The sequence below is a fragment of the Typopeltis vanoorti genome, chromosome 11 (assembly GCF_054136105.1).
Source record: "Typopeltis vanoorti isolate ZY-2024b chromosome 11, IOZ_Tvanoo_1.0, whole genome shotgun sequence".
In the NCBI taxonomy this organism is placed as follows: domain Eukaryota; kingdom Metazoa; phylum Arthropoda; class Arachnida; order Uropygi; family Thelyphonidae; genus Typopeltis; species Typopeltis vanoorti.
This window is the reverse complement of record NC_143559.1, coordinates 87,714,340-87,734,930: the sequence shown is the minus strand read 5'-3', so window position 1 is coordinate 87,734,930 and position 20,591 is coordinate 87,714,340. Positions and strand designations below refer to the sequence as shown.

Sequence of the window (20,591 nt, the reverse complement as noted above, 5' to 3'; positions counted from 1 at the left end):
TTAAGGAGTCTATGAAGTGATCTGATCTGTGCATTGACATGTCATAGTCTAAGGGAAGGTACTGTAGGTTGAACAATCTTTAAGTAAAGAAGCAAGTTTTAATGTGTAATCATAGTAGTTTAGAACTGCTGTAGCTTTTCCCTTATCAGATTTATTAATTACTATTTTATTATTCTACTTGACTTCCAATAGTTATTCATATTCTTTATAGGTCAGGTTACTTTTTTGGAGGTTTTGCTTGAATTAGTACATTGGCAACATCCAGTCTGATATTGTTGCCAATATGAGTAGGAAGGCTTAGAATCCCCATTCGATCTGAATTGTGTAATTTCTTCTTTAGGAATTTTTATATGTGCAAGAGTATAGTTGTGGCTAAGAAACAGTGCACTAAAGCTCTAAATTCTACCCCACATAGACCCACTGTTTGGCTTAGCTTTGCTGATAATGTGTTCACCATTTGACTGCATTTCCAGAATGCTTTCAATATCTCATCAAAATCCTCCAACTCAGATGTCATAACATCTGTGTGGATGATTTACCACCTTCTGTCATTCATGTAATATGAATATCATAAAAAGACAGTTGCAGCAATTCATTCATCATCTTTCAAAATGGACACTTATAAAGAGTTCAGATTTTCACAGCACAAGACAGTTTCCATGCATGTCTCAGTCTGAGTTCTGGGTCACAACTCAGACTAAGACAAACGTTAATCCTAGTTGCACAAGAAGCCAAGTTCTTGGGACTCTTTATATTGAGCCTATACACGAGAGGTTGGCTGATCAACCTATAGAACGTTAGTACCATATATGGGTAATGTGTTGGGAAAAGAGATATTGTTTACATTTGATTTAAAAGCTTGTATATTGTATTCCTTGGTTAACACGTAAGGGGGAAGACTGTTCCACAATAAGGCAGTAGCAGAGGTGAAGGAGAAAAAAAGAAATTTCTTCTGTGAATTTCAAGATGTATTGTGAAGGGATGTTGGGCAGCAGCCAAATGTTCCAATGGAATTAGTACTGAATAGGAGAATTATAGATGCTATCTCATATGAACATTTGCCATGAAAATATTTATAGAATACACATACTGCATCCAGGAATGCATTAGTAGAGCTAATCCCAGATGATATGGTCACTTAAACAGAATGGGAGAGGAAAGATTAGCAAAACAAGAGATGGGTGATATATGTGAGTAGATCTCCTGTTGATTGGCAGTGATGGAATCCATATTGATGGTCGTTTATTAGCTGGGGTGCCTTCAAGGTAGTGTAGGAGTTGGGAATTGATGGTTTTCTTCATTACTTTAGATAGGGAGCAAGAGATAGGGCAGTAGTTAGATGGCAGTGATTTGTCATCCTTCATTGGAATGGGTTGAATATGGGTCAGTTTCTAGGCCGTGGGATACACATTGGTGGAGTAAGAGAGTATATACAGGCAGCATAGGCTAGAAGTAAGTTCTGGTGCATAAACCTTCAGCACAATTGGAGGAATGCCATCAGAGTAGGGGACTTTTTTTGTGTCTAATTTAGACAATAATTTTTGGATCTCTTTCTGGCATAAACATATAGGGGGCATTGTATATTGGGCAGCTGGAATGGTTGGGTGACATTTACCATTGTCAGTTATGCATGCATTGGAGGTAAAGTGTGAATCCAGAAGATTGGCTTTTTCTCTGGGTGATGACACAATAGAGCCATGTGGGTATGATAGGGGTGGGAATAGCATTGGACAAAAGTTACAACCAATTGCTTTAGCAAGAGAGAAAAAGGCTCACTGCCATTTGGGCAGATTGCAAGTTTCCTACTTTTTGCTCCTTCAAACTGTGTTTCAAACTTCAAACTGTGTTGATAGTTTTCTTGCATCTATTTCAAGCTTGAGTATAAGCACTAAAGAAGGATGGAGTTCTTGATGTAAGCCAGTTGTGGTGTGATTGATTTTTCATTTATACAGCCTTGACACATCTTTTGGAGAACCAGGGTGTAGTTAGGGAATGGCAGTGCAGAGTAGTGTGAGGAATGTATGTTTTCACGCCAGTGAGGGTTACTCTGGTAATACGTTCAGTGCATATGGTTGGAAGACCATAAACAATAGTCCAACCATGGGAATGAGGCATAGAAATCATGGAGTCTTTCCCATTTGGCACTGTTATAATGCCAAACTACTCTTGTATGGGAGTGGCTGTGTAAGTGTTGTTGCACGGGAGAGGAGAGGAGCACTAGATTGTTGTTGGAATTATCTAGAGGCTCGCTATATTCACTGTGTATTTGGGAAGGAAGAGATCTAGGATGTTTCGGGTGTGGTTTTTGGTTATCTGGTATTCTGGTTGTCATGTGAACAATTTGTGTAAGGTCATTAGTGATGGCAAATGCTTCAGCATCTCTGCCTACAAGATCTGTACAACTGGAGGAGGAAAGCCAGTTGGTGTTGTGGACATTAAAATCTCCTAGGAGGATGATTTTGCTGTTAGGAAAGTGGGACTGGAGAAAATCAATTTTTAAGGAGATGTTAAAGAGCTCGGAGTGGTTGATGGCATTTGGAGAGTGATAGAGACAGCAGATGTATTTGCCTGAGTGGGTAAGGGATATTTTCAACCAAAGAAGGTCAAAGTTGGGCAATTCTAGGTTGGATGCTCTCTGGCAAGGTATGTTAGAGCAGATATATGTGCAGATACCACCCTTGGGTCGAAAGGAATTAAAGAGTGTGTAGTTTGGAAGGTTGAGATATATATGGTGCTAGGGGGAGGTGAGATTGAGTTTCTGCCAAAAAGAGTGGGTGGGGTTTGGTAGACTGAAGATGGTAGTGGACACTATTAAGCTTGGGGTTGAGGCCACAGATGTTAGGGAAGTGGATGCACACACTTCTGTGGGGCATATATTTGACTGCAAAGGTCTTGCACATTTCCTATGCAGTGCCTGCATATTGGTCTCCATGGTGGCTACTAGTGGTGTCACTTGATTTTTGCACTAATTTAACTTGTTTGTAGTCAATGGTCCAACGTTTATCTCCATTTCAGTGTTTTTCTTCAAGTTGTCTTCGAAGGTGACATCCTTGTTCTCTTTGGGTAAATGTTAAGTTACGTTGAGCACGTATGCATGATTGGAGGCAAGTGTCATTGAACTTGTTATTAATTGCTATTATTAATTTGGGTGTGCTTGTCAGTGTGTCACAGGTCACTTTCATGAGATGTGGAAAGTTCGTTTTATCCATTCTTTTATTTATGGGTCCAAAACAATAGCACCTGACAATATTTCTACAATCAAAGTTGCATTCTCCTGTAATTTGCTGATGTCTTTTTAGTTGTTTACCATTTTCCTTCGGAAAGTTCAAAATAATGGCGTTTAATCTCTTGTTTTTGGCTTCGATCAGGTCGTGTACCATTGATGCGATTAAGTCACGGAGTTCATTAGCATGCAAGGATGCACTGGTGTTGTTGCACTGAACATCAAGTATCTCGAGCTTAGCTTCCAATGTTTGGATTTTGGAAGAGATTGTTTCGCTCATAGTATTGAGGTGTTGTTCAAGGTTTTTGACTTATTTACCTAAGTTCAGAAGCCGTTTTATGGAAGGGAAGCACAGCGAACAGAAAAAAGACTGGTTGAGGTCGATAAATAGCTTTTGCATCGATTCATCTACAGGAAGCATGTAGTCAGTGGCAACAGAAATTATACAATATTCCCATTTTTTTTTATCGGTAACATCAATTTTACAGCTGCGCCATTTTATATTGTCATTGGGTTTGTCAACAATCAACAGCACTATGCTGGAGAGACTCGAGGTGCTCTTTCATCATTTGTCTTTGTTGCTGCCATCTTTACTTCACATGATAAGCATAGTGGCACTTACACGTTGCTGATTTTTAATTGTAAAGATAACTGATTTGATGCACTATAACTACTTACAGGTTGTGCAGAAGTAATCAGCTTCTTAGTACCCACTGTTAAGATTTCTATTTATTGATTAATTTGAACAAAAAACACTTACAATAATGATAAAATGTGGGAGCACAAGTTTAGAGTATCTTATTCACAGGCACCATCTGGCATATCCAATATTTGACAGCACACTCAGTTTCCTCTTTCACATACATCAGTTACAAGTGCTGTAAAGCAATGAACATTCTTTGCACTCAAGTTCCATTTTTAGGGTTGCAGGCAGATATTCTTTGCTTCATTGTATCATGCACTTATAAGATTAAACTTGATTATGACTTCCAAGTCTCTGCTTCTGCTAGAGAAAGTATTCTATGATGGCCTAGACCTTGTTCACCATCAAACATTAAAGAATTTCAACTGGTGTATTTCAAACTTCAGTGATCTCTAATTTGCATGTCAAGGCAAATGAACCACCTTCGTTGCTTTGATGTTAACAATTGTATTTATTATATGCTACAAAACGAAAATTCCTGCTAGACCATCCCATGTGGTTAACTGTTTTTTGCCCACAGTGGTAGAATCTGTACAACACCCATCAGATTGCCATATGATCCTTTGGTTTGTAAATAAAAGCTCTCTTACACTTTAGATATTGGGATAGACAGCCTACTTCCACCATGGCATTCATACATACATACTACCATGTAGCTTTTCTTTCTGCAGCTACCAAAATTTTTCACCTCTCCTGTTCTATTAGCAGCTCTTTCAAGCTCATAGAATTTGAATGCCCTGATTTTGCACCTATCCACACAGATGGCTCAAAACCAAATGCACTAGTGGAATCAAGTGACTGGAGAAACGATCATTGTGTGGTACAGCAAGTGGGAGAGTGAAAGAAAAGGTGAATAGTGAAAGTATGAAATGTGAGAGACTGGAAACAAGGAAAAAGTATTGTATGGAGATTGGATGATAAGAGGTATACTTAATGAGAAAGTGATGAAAGCGAGTCTCCCCTGTTGTGAGGATCAAGGATGTTAGTGAAGTTGTTAGTTTGCAGAAGGGAAGAGTTGAAAGAGTTGATCGCTTGGGCAGGAACAAATGATTTGAAAGGGGACAAATATGCAGTGAGAGAGGATATGAAAGAGTTGTTGAAAGAAGTAAAAATTAAGAGTAAGGAAATAAAGTTAACTATAGAATCACACATGTACTACAACAAAACAAAAATTAAATTTATTGTACAGATATTTCAGCTTACATATTGTAAGACATCAGCACAGTTGACTGATGATGTCTTCTGCATAATAAATTTAATTTTTACTGTGGTATACCTGTGACTATAATTATGGATATTCCACAGGTCTCATTATACAAGAAGTTAAAGGTGGCAAGTCTGTTAACTCAATATGATAGGATGGAGTTGAGAAGAAGAGCCATTAATGACTCAATGAGAAGATTGCGTAGGAGGAATCATGTGCAGTTTATAGATGTATGGAGTGAATTTGATGGACAAAAGGATTTATATATGCCTGAAAAACTACATTTAAATAGTTTGGGAGTTTGATGTTTGGAGAAAGTATTGTTTAGTGAGAGTTTGGAAGTGCAAAACCTGAAAACTAAAAGATATTAGGGGGAATGTAATCAAGCATATGGCCACCCCTAGGATAAACGAGTGTGTACAGAATTGATTATGCAATGCTGAATGCAATTTCTAGGTTTCAGGTTCCAATTGGTTGGTAATGACATTATGCAAGAGTAGATGTGGGTCCAAGGGGGATATTAAATGCATGTACAGGTAAAATGAAAGGATAAAGGAAAGGAAATGCATGTACAGGATTGCCACAAGTATCGGGAATAAGGGAGAGGAGCTTTTGGTATTGGTGAGCCGACTTAGCCAAAAATTACAGGCATCAGTGCGACCTGGTTGACAGATAATGGTATAGTAGCAGTAAGTTGTAAAAGGTATTGTATTTTTAGGGAGGATAGAAGGAATAGGACAGGAGTTGAGGTATTGCTGATGATAGCTGAAGAACTACAATCAACAAAATTAGAAGTTAAAGAGAATTTAAGGTTTGGGGGACAATGGTCATTTGAGGCTGTGAGACCTGGTTGACAGATAATGAATCATTATTAATGATAGAGTTGCAGGAATAGAATGTAAAGGATATTGTATTTTCAGGGAGGATAGAAGGAATAGGACAGGAGTTGAGGTATTGCTAATGATAGCTGAAGAACTACAATCAACAAAATTATAAGTTAAAGAGAATTTAAGGTTTGAGGACAATGGTTATTTGAGGCTATCTAGTGTCAGAGGCCAGTAGTACAAAATATATTGTTGGTTGCTGCTATGGACCACAGGAAGATATAGGCCATGCATCAGCAGATAGCACAATGAGTACTGGTTGAGCTATTATTATTGGAGATATCAGCTGTGGGGACATAATTGAAGTCAATTTAATGTTGCAAAATGTAGTACATGCTATTAATTCCATCTGCTATAAATTATTCCAAACAGTTAGCAAAATTGATTGCCCCTCTTACTGGTCATACCACATCATACATAGAAAAACTCTTCCTATTTTAAAAGTTCTATATGATTTTTCTTAATGATACCAATATCCTAGTGAGCTTTGACATCACCTCATTGTTCACCACCATTCCCTTAAATGACACCTTATTACATTTAAAAAAAGTTTTTTCCTCTTGATATCATACAACTCTTTTCCTTTGCTATCCATTCTGGATATTTCTCTTGGAAGAACAAAATTTATAAACAGATAGAGGTTACCTCTATGGGTTCTCCCTCTCATCCCCCTTGCCAATTTTTTCATGGAATTATTTGAAAAAACAAGCTCTTGACTCAGTCCCCCTCTCAAACATTCTATCTGGTTAAGATTTGTAAATGATGGGCTCTCCTTTTGGTCCCATCACCCAGACACATTAGACTCTTTCCTCTATCATCTCAATAGTCTTCACCATACAATCCATTTTACTATGGAAAAGGAAACTAATAATAATCTAGCCTTTCTAGACACCTTGGTCACGTGACTACTTAGTCAGTCCTTTTTCAGTGTACAAGAAATCCACTCATACAGGTAGATACATTCGCTAACTTTCCCATCACCCCTCTTCTCAACAACATGGTATCGTTAAAACACTAACCAATAGAGCCTACAACCTTTGTTGCAGCGAGGACTCTCTTGAAATAGAACTCAATCATATACACCACACTTTTTTTTAATCTAATGGCTACAGTGCCCACAGTATAAAAAAATCAATCCTTCCCCAAACCATAACCCTCTCTTCAGTTAGGAATGCTCTGAAATAATGTCAACCATTATTATCACCCTCCTATTACTCACCAGTCTCATCTGTCTAAATATTTCAGAATCATCCCCTATATCTGAGACACACCCAAAAAAAAACAAAAAAATAAAAAATAGACAGAATCTTGAAACTAGCTACCTCTATCTGCTCCACTAAAGACCAAATCTCTTCTCTCTCAGTTCCTGGAGTATATATAGAGTTCCATGTTCCTGTAAGTTGGCCTACTGTGGACAGACAGGACAATCAGCTACCATCTGCATGGAAGAACATAAGAAATACATCTGTAGTTATGACTATTATCTTCAGGCCTTGAAGATCATGCTTTGGAAAAGAAAGACTGTTTTTGGAATCTGAAGCTGCTCTCAGAAATTAGACTAATTTGAATAAATATAGTTGCATTAAACTTCCCAAAATGTGAGAAACACTAATACTTCAAGATCCTGGTTTACATCCTAGGCTGCTGATGGGTGTCCATAGAAGGCACTCCCATCTAGACTATCTGTCATCTATGTGTTTCACTTAGTTTTAACAAGTCTCATATTGTACTTCCTGATGATGTCTCTGTAACTGAGATGAAAATATGGGAAGAATTAAATATTATTTTTAATACTTTCCCAGTACTGTTTCACTCCATTAAACCTTTAACTTGAGTTTCTCCAACATTTAAGCCTTAACACATAGGTTTTATAGCACATGAGCTGTTTCTAGGAACAGTCTTTGTGATTTAAAGCAGGATCTGTGTAGTAGCTTTGCTTTTTTCCACCTGGTGAAATGGTCTTCATCTAAAGCTGGCTTGTCCAACCTGCAGGCCGCATGCGGCCCAGGACGGCTATAAATGTGGCCCAACAAAAAATTGCAAACTTACAAACTTTATGAGATTGCGACTAAAAATACCATTAATAATACTACAAATACAATTTTAGCATGCTATTAATTTATAGCAATGAATTTTTGAATTTAACATGTTCTTTAGCAATGAGAGATTCATGAAATTATTCTCAAATAATTGTATTTATTCAAAATTGCCACCCATGTGAGTAGTTACTTCTCGACATAATAAATGATGTGCTAGTGCTCTTGCTTCCTACTTTTACCACGCAATAGATGTCTCTCTATGTGCACCATGGGTACGCTGGTACGGCTTTCAGTGTGCAACCGTAAACAGTCAAGTTGACACCGAAGAAAGGTGCAGATGTTACGTGTGTTGGTGGCGATTTGGCGAGTAATTTTTTTAGTAGTAAAAATTTGGCGATTTGGTGATTATTAAACCTTGCTTTCTAATTTCCAATCTGTTTTTTTTTTTTTTAATTCCAGCATGGCTTCCACAGCGTCTCCAAAGAAAACTGAACCAAAAAATAAGAAAAATTATAGAAGGAAGATTGTTCAATGAAAAGTGGACAGATGACTACTTTTTTGTTGAGGCAAATACTAAGGCAATCTGCTTAATTTGTAGGGAATTTGTGCCAGTTTTCAAAGACTACAATTTGAAAAGGCATTACATGCAAAAACATGCTATGAAATTTAGTGCGTATCAAGGAATGTGTCATAATGACAAAATAGCGGAACTGAAAAAAAGTCTATCATCTCAACAAAGTTTTTTTAAAAAAATAACAACTGAAATGAATTCTATTGTAAAGGCTGTTTATGTGGTTGCAAACCTGATAGCAAAAAAATCAAAACCGTATGCCGATTGTGAGTTTATTAAGCAATGTATGGAAAGCATGGCAGATATAATTTGCCCTGATAAAAAAGGGGATTTTTCTAAAATCAGTTTGTCTCACCAGACTATAGCCAGGCGAACTGATGAAATAGGAAAATCTATCGAAAAAGGTTTGGAGAGTAGAGCTGCTAATTTTAAATTTTATGCTTTGGCGATAGACGAAAGTACTGATGCTACTAATACAGCTCAATTGGCAATTTTTATTAGAGGTATTGATGACGAATATAATATCACTGAAGAAATGGCTTCTTTAGTATGCCATTAAAAGACACAACTAAATCAAGAGATTTATACGAAGCAGTGAAAAATACGTTAAAGCGATTTTCTTTGTCCATTGTGAACATGTCTGGTATAGCTACTGATTGTGCCCCGGCGATGATAGGTAAAAGAGATGGACTTGTAAAATTAATAGAAGATGATGCAATTGCCTCCCAAAATTTACGTATGATGAAATATCACTGCATAGTACACCAAGAAAATTTATGCGCAAAAGCTTTAAAGATGGATAACATTATGCAGATTGTCATCAAAGCTGTAAATTTCATAAGGGCCAAGGGATTCCTGGAATCATCGCACATTCCAGGAATTCCTTAAATTTATGGATACTGACTATGGGGACATCATTTACTTTTCGGAAGTAAGATGGTTAAGTCGAGGTAAAACGTTGAAAAGATTTTATGATTTGCAAAATGAAATCAAGTCTTTTATGGAATCAAAAACAAAATTTGTGCCAGAACTTGACAATGAAAACTGGCTCACAGATTTGGCATTTTTAGTAGACTTGACCGCTCCTTTAAATGAGTTAAACATGCATCTTCAAGGTGAAAACCAACTGATCAATACAATGTTTCAAACTATAACAGCGTTCGAAATGAAACTGAAACTATGGCAATCTCAAATTAAGGCAAACAATTTTATGCATTTCAACACGTTGGTTAAACACGGTCCTGTGAACAACGAAAAATATGCAGCCTTGCTTTTCGATTTGATACAGGAATTTGAGAACAGGTTTCAAGATTTCCGGAAAAATCATCAATCTTTATTTGCGTTATTTGCAAATATACTTTATTAAGTATATTTGCAACTCCATTTTCAGTCGACATAAACATATTACCTGCCAATTTTCAAATGGAATGCATAGAGCTACAATCTGACATTCAACTTAAAGAAAAATTTGATCATATTTCTTTACTGGACTTCTATAAGATATATCTTCCCAGAGAAAAATATCCCTCGCTTCACAATCATGCCTTATTCATGTCATCGCTATTTTGAAGCATACATTTGTGAGCAGCTATTTTCAAGGATGATGCACATGAAAAATAAAACTAGAACCAAAATATCTGTTGAGAACTCACTGAGAATTGCAACTACTTCCATCGAACCAAATATCGAAGCATTAGTGTCTCAAAAACAATGTCAAACATCTCGCTAATTTCATGTTGCTGTCTTGTCTTTTACTTTTATAATAAAAAATTCATGAATTAATGAAGTTTAAATTACTTAAATATGTTAACTATATATTCTAAGTTTTTTGCTCATCAGCTATCGTTAGTGTATTTTATGTGTGACCCAAAAAACTCATCTTCTTCCAATGTGGCCCAGGAAAGCTAAAAGGTTGGACACCCCTGATCTAAAGCATGTTGGGCTAGTTCACTTTTTGATTTTGAAACACCACCATAGAGACCTCCACTGTCACCTTCCATGCATGTCACTGTCTTTATTTGAGAAGTTATTGTAATCCTATCTCTGTTCAATGTATCTTAAAAATGCTTTTAACCCTGTGGACGTCGCGGTCGAAAAAATTTCAGCTTAGGGCACGTGTATCCGAGAGATACATTCCTTACTAGTATGTGCTGAAATGTGATAAAACTTAAAAAAAAAAACAAAAAAACTGCAAATATAATACAAGATGGTTTATTTATTTTTAGTTGCAATCTGGAAATTATTGAACAAAGAAACAAAGAAAAAAACAACTACGAAACCAATATTATACTGACATCGGAGTTTGCGGTATCTCTCAGATACAAATTACTATCAAATATCACTTTCGCATTCGACTCTATCATTCTCATCATCAGACTCGAGTAACATTCACTGAATCTCTTCAACATCTGATGGATTATCCAATCGATATATTTTTCGAGCCATTTTCAACGGTAAATTAGAAAAAAAAAAAAAAAAAATACTATACTGACATCGGAGTTTGCAGTATCAGGTACAATTTACTATCAAATATCACAAACCTTTACATAACATGTGTTAAACTAAACTGATGGCATAAATAGTGCAGAATATCACTCGTAATATATGTATGCACAGCTAGTGAATGACCTCCAAGGTATAACTGGATATGTGTAAGGATATTTATATTAAAACAATTTGTTTGTATCTGTATCATCTGTGACCTCCGCAGGTTTAATGATGCTAGTGTGAGATGATGAAATGTCAGGTTACAGATACTTAATTTAGTTATTAAATTGACTATTTCATTCCTGTACTAGTTCCATGAATTGTCCAGTTAACTATTAGGCAAGTTATGGAAATAGAATATGTTGGCTATAGTATTTTTTGAAAAGACAGAAAATATAAAAGAGGAGGTGGTACTGATGATTTCAGAAGAGTTGTGTCCTCTCAACGTGGAACTTGAAGAAAGCAGTAATGCTAATAGCTTTAATGCTATATGGTGTGAAGTTGAGGTAAGCACAAATTTTAGATATTTAGCATATCTAAAATTTGTGCTTATTTCAGAATCATCTCCCTCCAGGAAATGTGGAGGGAGATGATTCTGAAATTTTTAGACAGATGGGACTGAGTAATAGGAGGGTGATAATAATGGTTGATGTTAACTATGGAAGCATTAATTAGAAGCAGGAAACATCATGTGTACGTAAAGAGATTGAATTCCTTGAGTTACTTAGATGCAACTACCTTATGCATTGAAGCAACTTGAGAGACTGGAGTGTTGGATTTAAAAATATCATCAGTGATACACGATGATACCACCAGTTGAAGAGGGAGTCATCATGTAGTTTTGACATGGGGAGTGGCTGAGCCAGTACAAGCTTTACTGAATGAGAGATGTGCGGAATTACAAACCAGAGGACTGATAAATTAAAGAAACAAATTGGATGTGCTGTAGCTTGACATTTGAATGGGAAATCAGCAATGCCTAAGACTTGGTCCAAAATCATTTCCTTATGGCAGTGCCAGATTATATTCCCTAGGTTAAAACGATAAATAAAGTATGGGTGAAACTGATGAATCATGGAATTATACAGAGACTTCTGAGAAAGAGAATGTTATATGAGTATGAAATTATAAGGCACTGGCTAGGAAGGTGATAAGTTTAGTGAGGAAGTAGAAATTACCGTAATTTCTGTGTAATAAGAAATTATCGGAAATTGGTGATAATTTGCCAAGAAATTGCCAGCCTGGTTGGCCAAGTGGTTAGCATATCTGCTCTACAGCCAAAAGACTGCGGGTTCGAATCCCTCCGTGGGCATGGCTGTTTGTGATTGTCTGTGAAAATAGTAGCGGTATTGGTGTAGATAAAGCAGTTGGTGGATGACGAGAGGATGAGGTTGGAGAGTTGTAGAGTAGGTGTCCTCCCTCGATGAGTCTTGGACTCCCTGGAGGTGTCAAATAATAATAATAAGTAGATACTGTGTATGTAAAAGAAGATTGACTGAAGCAATAAAACAAAACCTTAGAGAATTTTGCAGTAATGTTACCACTAGAAGAAAGAAAGAAAGATTGAATATGGAAAACTGACTTTAGTTTGCTGGAGTAGGAACACAGGTCACATCTACTGAAGATGTAGCAGAAATGTTCAGCGAGTATTTCATTGATTTATTTCATGTAGGGAAGGTAGGTGTAGTATTGAATAACAATAGGAAGGAGGACAAAAAAACTGACACTTCAGGAATGGGAAGGTTTTAGAATATTAAGTAACTTTGATGTCAATATGGCTATGGAATTGGATGGGATATCACCATGTATATTATGGGAATGCATGAAAGAGTTGTTAGTGCCTTTGACTTGGATGTTCAACAGGAGTCTGGCAGCAGGAACAGTCTCAGAAGGATGAAAAGAAGGAAAAATAGTTCCACTGTATAAGGGTGAATTCAAGTCATTGGTGTCAAACTATAGGTCAGTGTGTGTGTGTGTGTATATATATATATCAGGTGTATTTGAAAGTGTCAGAAAGGCTAGTTAGAGACAGAATATAAACTTGGATTGATGAGAATGGAAATATTTCAAGAGAGCAGCATGGGGTTGTTAAGGGGAAGAATTGCTTTTAGTAACTTGGTTACATTTTATAATAGGGTGATTAGTGTATTGGAGAGAGATAAGATGCTTATGCAGTGATTTATTTGAACTTTGCCAATGTATTTGATAGAGGACTGCATGATCAACTGTCAAAGTTGAGTAGGAATGGAATGGATAGTCAGCTGGTTGGTTGGTTACAGGAATGGTTGACTGACAGAAGTTGTGTATAGGAGTGCAGTCTCCCAAAAAAGAAGGTGATGAGTGGAAGGTAATTCAAGGTGTGAAAGGAAATTTTTAGTTGTTTACTAATGATACTAAATTTGGAAGAGGAATGTCAACAAGTTCTGAGGTGATGTTGTTGCAAGAGAATTTAAATAGTTGGTGCTTTGGCCAGAATAATGGGGATGTCACTTCAGTGTTGATAAGTGTAAAGTTATGCACTTTGACCAGAGAAGATGAAATGGTGTTTATCATATTAGAACTTGGTTTCAGGAGGTGAAGGCAGCAAGGGACATATCTTGGTGGATAGGGAATTCAGGGTACACTGCAAAAGTTGTAGGTGGGGGGGGGGGGTACTCAGAAAGTTTCTGCCATAATGCAAAGAACCCTCACAAGTACATATAAGGAAGTAATAATTCTACAGTGTATGGCACTAATCAGATCACATTTAGATTTCTGTGCACAGAAATCTAAATGTTGGTAACCTGGCTATATTAGTGACAAGGAAACATTAAAGAGAGAGAGTGTGTGTGCGCGTGCGCACGTGCCAAGCTGACTAAGTCTGTCTCAGGACTTTGGAATATTGACTACAAGGACAGATGAAGGGAATATGGTCTGCAGAGTGCAGAGCTTGTGAAATAAGAGGAGAGGTGATGTGATCAAGATGTATAAGTTAGTGACAAAAACCTACCAAATAGATACAGGAGAATTATTGCATTGCTTAGGATAATGGGTGAGGGGAAACTGAGTCATGTGAGTGAGGAAGTGAAAAGGAAATTTTTTAAATAGCAGTGATAAATGAGAGCAGAATCTGTTACTGGGAGTGAGTGCTCCAACGTTGAATAACTTCAAGTCAAGGTATACGAGGATTGTTTGAAAAGTTTAAAAAAATAAGTTAAACACATTTTTTTGAGGAAAAAAATCACCTTTATTTCTTAACATAGTCTCCATCGAGGTCTACACATTTGGTCCAGTGAGTTTCAAATTTTTTCTTCCCATCTAAAAAGTAGGATTTGTCAAATTGTGCGGAGTAGTCATTGACAGCCTTGATGGCATTCTTGTTCGAAGAAACGTTTTTCCCACCAAGCCAAATTTTTAAGTTTGGGAACAAGAAGTCACATGGGGTCAAGGCCGGAGAATACAGTGGATGTGGAACCAATTCAAACTTCAGTTCATGTAATTTTGCCATTGTGATGGCCGATGTGTGGGCCGTTTTTTTCTTCAGTTCTTCTTTTAAACGGTCCAACAATGATACATGATAGACTCTTGTTATTGTCTTACCCTTTACCAAATAGTCTGTCATGATAATTCCTTGGGAATCCCAAAAAACAGTGGCCATCACCTTCCCAGCTGACAAAATGGTCTTTGCTTTTTTTCGGTTTTCTTTCCACAGTTTTGACTGCTGCTTGGACTAAGGTGTGTAGTGGTGGATCCAAGTTTCGTATACAGTCACAAATCAACGCAAAAAATCCTGCTAATTGCTATTAAACATCACTAAGCACTGCGTTGAAATGTCTTTCCGCATGCGTTTTTGATTGACAGTCAACAATTGCAGCACCCATTCTGCACACAGCTTTTTCATGTGCAATTTTTTGTGCTGGATATTATACACCCGTTGAGTTGAGATGCCTACAATCTCAGCAATCTCATGCACTTTCACTCAGCGATCTCCGATAACAATACAATGGATTTTGTCAATCATTTCCTTCATAGTGACCTCAGTCAGGTGTCCGGAGCATGCTTCATCTTCGATGGACTTACTACCACGTTTAAACTCATTTATCCAAAAATAAATAGTCTTTAATGCTGGGTCCCCATGCACTGCATCTAACTTGACTTTGATCTGTGCAGCCATCCACTTCTTCAAATAAAAGTGTTTTATCACTGCGAAACTCATTTTTCTCGATTTTAATGAAAAATGCAAACACGGTCATTTTAAATGTTTGCAAAACGAGGAATACACATCGCACATGGCTAAAATTTTGCCAGGGATCATGAAAAAGATGATACATGCCACCACTGGTATGAATGAATAAATTGTGTTGCCGTCTGTTGGAAATTTACCAAACTTTTCAAACAACCCTCGTAATAGTTATTTTAGTACATGAGTAATTCTTGTAGATAAACTTATATGTTGGTTACACGTGACTTTAAATTTTTTAGGAAATGACAACATACTAAAATGTAAAACGTATTAATTAAAGAACTTTAATCAATATCTTTCTGTATTTCGGCAGTGTTACATCGCCATCATCTGGGAACATAAAACTACGATATGTGCACACAGGCACCAGCAACAAGCAAATGAGGCTGAAGAATGTAACTGGTGTTGGTCCTCTGTCCCCTAGTGGGTTAAATTGGATTGACTTGGCTGTTGGGCTGATGTTCTAAGGATGCAAGCTTCCCAAATTTGGGATGCACTCAAATTTGTTGAGATTTGGAAAGTTTTTTAGAGCTGAGGTTGATTCCAAGACAATCTTTCATATTTATATTTGCTACAGTGTAGTAAAGTGGCTTTCTTCCAGCGAATTCTGTGGTGGGAATCTAGTGCATGGTCCACAAGTCCTGAGTACTGTCACCAAAGCGGATAAGGGAAATGCCACTGTGGTTCTCAACCAAACGGATTACACCGGTAAGCTTTTAACTTTACTGTTAGATCGTTCTACCTACCTCCCCATTGAATATGATCCCACCAGCTCCCAAATCAGAACACTCCAAAGGCTCCTTAAGAAGGTTACTTCTTGGCCTGAGGAAGTGACTAGCAAACAAAAACCTTTTAACTCTAGACCCCCCCCCTCCCCCGAATATATGAACTACCAAAAATCCATAAGCAGAATGTGCCAGTACGTCCCATTGTGGATGGCATCAATTCCCACACATACAAATTAGCCAAACATTTAGCCAAAGTGCTCACACATTATACTGGCAACACACCATCACACATTAAATACTCAGCCCACTTTAAAGCCAGTATAGAGAACCTCTCACTCCAACACACTGATATAATGGTTAGTTTTGATGTCTCCTCCTTATTCACAAATGTCCCACTCAAAGATACCTTAGATCTCATCCAAGCCAAATTTCCTTCTGATTTGGCTTGGATGAGATCCAAATTTCCTCCTGATATCTCAGTCCTATTTCAGTTAACCATGAACCTGGGCTATTTCATTTGGGAGGGAAAATTCTACAAACAGATAGAGGATACAGCCACTGGTTCTCCACTCAACCCCCCCCCCCCCCAGCAAACTTCTTTATGGAAACTTTTGAAGAAAAAGCCTTAAACTCAGCCCACAGAAACCCATATCTGGCTATGCTATGTGGATGATACGTTCTCTATTTGGTCACATGGCTTAGACTCACACTCTACAACTTCTTAACACACTTAAACATTCAACACCACTGAATCCAGTTCACCTTGGAAAAAGAAAATGACAACAGTCTCCCTTTTCTAGACACTCTGATTACACACCACCCTGATGTATCCCTGGCTTTCTTTGTTTACAAAAAACTGGACCCACACAGGTAGATTACCAACAATCACCCCCTTCCCCTTTCCTCACAACAATATGGGATTATAAAAACCCTATATAACAGGGCTAAATTAATATGTTCAGACAACATTGCCCTAACTACTGAACTTAATCATATCCTTAACACCTTCTTAGCCAATGGCTACAACCCCCAGAAAAATCCAGAAAATATTAAAACCAGTTAACCACAACCTCCTCCCTCCATCTTAACGGAGATTTCACTAAATCTCTCACCATTCCGTATATTTGGGGCATCTGAAAAGCTCATAAAACTCCTAAAAAAATATGACCTGACTACTTGTTACAAACCACATAAGAAATTGGCATCCCTTATCTGCTCCACCAAAGACCAGCCACTTCCCCTAGACCTACCTGGTGTATATCAGGTCCCTTGCAGCTGTAAACTGTCCTACTATAGCCAAACAGGCAGAACAGCTAATATCAGGATTTTCGAGCACAAAGACTACATCCGGTTTCACCAATACAGCCACTCAGGACTTGCGGACCATGCACTAGATTTCTACCACAGAATATGCTGGAAGAAAGCCACTTTACTACACCATAGCAAATATAAATATGAAAGATTATTCTTGGAATCAGCCTCAGCTCTAAAAAAACTTCCCAAATCTCAACAAATTTGGGTGCATGAGACTGCCCCAAATTTGGGAAGCTTGCATCCTTAGAACATCAGCCCAACAGCCAAGGCAACCCAATTTAACCTGCTGGGGGGGGCACCTTTAGAACTCTAGGACCAACAGTAGTTGTATTCTTCAGCCTTGTTTGCTCGTTGTTAGTGCCTGCATGCACATATCATAGTTTTATGTTCCCAGAATTTTACCCAAATATCCTAGAACAGAATATTTGGGTAAAATTCACATGAAAGAACATATCAAAGAATGTAGAGAAAAATAGCCTCATAAATCTGGTCTAACTATTCATGCCACTGATGAAAAACATCACGTAAGCTCACAAGAATGCCATATGTTGAATTTGACAGCTATGTTTGCAAATTTAAACAAGCTGCTGAAATGACACCAACATAGTTATAATATTGATGTTGGTGTCATATAAAAGTCAGATCATCTTAAAATGACTGTGGTTGGCTTTCACAAAGGGGGGACATAAGATACTCTGAACCAAGTTATGATGCATTACATAAATCAGCAGCAAATCTTGCATGACATCTTGTCATGATAGGCACTAGTAGTTTAATGACAATTCTACCAATGTGAGTTTATATTAATCAGTGTGATCAATGTATGTATTAAAAATAATTCTGCTAATTCAGATTAAAAATGTCTTCCTTCTTGATGAAGTATACCATAGTTCATAAGAAACTAGTAGAATAAAACTATTTTTATTTCATAGTTTTCGTTGTGATTTATACCTTCAATTTTTGTCACTTTTATAATCTTTGATCACTTTTGTTATTTTCAGCAATACTGTTACAATAATAAATTGTTTTGAATAAATTTAATAAATTGATTAATGAATATGAAATGCCCTGTTATTATTTTGATTATGGTTAATTTTATTCTGGCTGAATATTGAAAACATAGACAACCAATGATTCCTGTGTGTGTGTGTGTGTGTGTGTGTGTGTGTGTGTGTGTGTGTGTGTGTGTGTGTGTGTGTGTGTGTGTGTGTGTCACAAGCAGGCAATGCTCTTTTTTTGAATATAAGCTGACATCTGATATGTTTATTATTTTGATGACAGAGATATGGCATCCATGTTATACAATATTTACACACAAGTATAATAATATGTGCAAATAATATAATCAAAATGTCACAATGTAGTACTCTTATGATACCCCTTTGAAAGATATACTGCTGCTTTTTTTTTATATGACCATAGTAGAAAGTGTCTGCTTATATTTTATTAATAACAGTGTAAGTTAATGGATCTATAATGTTCGTCAATTACACTACTGCTGGTGTCTTGATAAGCTGAGTAGCAAATGTGGGCATAGTTCTGCCTTTGATTCTTTGTTGTTTATCATCAGATTATTCTAGAAGCCAGTTAAAATACATTAATATCTGTTATATTAGATATAAAAATCAGTGATATGCACTAACATTAAAGATTTATTGTCAGTAATATACAATACCTTTATTATTTTTATGTATATTTTTTTTTTAATCAGATAATAATGTTTTGGGTGAAGCACCAGTTACCAGTAACATCATTAGAGACATTTCTCTGTACATGTCTTAATCAATTTGCTTATCCTCTTGGCCTGTTACTATTTTGGTAAGTGTGTTTATTTATAAATATGAAAATTGTTATGTATTTTATTTAAGTGGTCAGAAAGGTACAGGTGATTCTTAGTATAGCAAACACTATTATGAAGGAATAAGTTTGCGGCATTGATTGAACCGATATCAACAATCTTTGGAGAGTGACGCAGTCTCTCCAAAGATTGTTGTATCATTGAAACTTGGTTAACTGAGGAGGATGTTCTGACAGGGTTAGAAATTGAAGATTTTCACATGTTTTGGCAGGATAAGGAAGGTAAATATGTTGGTGGAGTATTGCTTGTGATAAGAGATAAATGGGTCCCCTCTCAAGGTAGAGAATAAAAGCAGAAATTATAATAATGCCATTGAGAGTATGTAGTGCAAATAGAAATTTATAGGGCAAGATATTCAATGAGATGTTATTATAGAAGAGGAAATATAGATGGTTAGGAAAATTAGTTTGGCAGTTACAAAGTGAGTGATCATTATGGAGAACTTCAACTATAACAATATAAACTGGGAAGAGGAAGCAGCATACACTACTGAGGGCAATTAATTTTTAGACTTCTTCAGGGACAACTGTCATAGGTAGCATGTGGTGGAAGGAATGTGAAAATCAAGAGTATTGGATTTGGTCATAGCATCTGAGGATTTGATTGTGACTGAGATGTCATACTTGCCTCCAGTTGGTAAATGACCTTGTGATCTTGACTTGGAAGATGTGAAGAGACATGTAGAAATATCAAAGCAGAAGGAATTTATGTGGAAGTATAAGGCAGGCAAAAGTACAGAGCACATCCAGAAAGTAAGGTCCAGTCAAGAATTAAAAAAAAAACTGGCAGAGAAGAAGAAAGTTTTATTATATGCTAAAATACCTACATATATACTTTCTTTTTCCACATGGTCACCATTGACTTCCAGGCATTTTTGGTGTCATAGCACCAGCAAGTTCAACCACTGAGTCACGCTGTTCTTCAGTTCCTGATCTTCTTCAAAGCACTGAGATGGGAGTGACTACTTTATATGCAGGAACAAGAAGTAGCCACTGGATGCAAAGCTGATGCTGTAGGGTGTGTGGTTGAAAAGTTCCACCCAAACCTCTGAATTTACTGGATAGTTTGAGCTGCAGTGTGAACTCGTATGTTGTCATGCAAAAACACAATCCTTGCCTTCAGCATTTCACAGTATGCATCAGCATTAATTGTGGTTCCTTGCTGAAGGAAATCGACAAGCAAGATCCCTTTTTGGTCCCAGAAGACACTGGCCATCATTTTTTTTTAAACTGACAGTGCATGTTTGAATTTTTTTTTGCTTTCAGAGATGATGAATGGCACCATTGCATTGATTGTTGTTTTAACTTGACATTTGTGTACGAAATCCACATTTCAACACCAGTCATGATATCTGAAAA

General features: G+C 37.0%; 1 protein-coding gene across 2 annotated transcripts in view; it reads left to right on the top strand.

Moving 5' to 3' along the window:
• LOC150101832 (uncharacterized) overlaps window positions 1–20,591 on the top strand; it is a 572,233-nt gene that overhangs the window by 542,944 nt on the left and 8,698 nt on the right. For both annotated transcript variants that reach the window (XM_090400015.1, XM_090400014.1), the window contains exon 25: window positions 19,087–19,193. In XM_090400015.1, coding sequence (XP_090256141.1) covers window positions 19,087–19,193 — 107 coding nt within the window. The remainder of the gene's footprint in view (window positions 1–19,086; window positions 19,194–20,591) is intronic.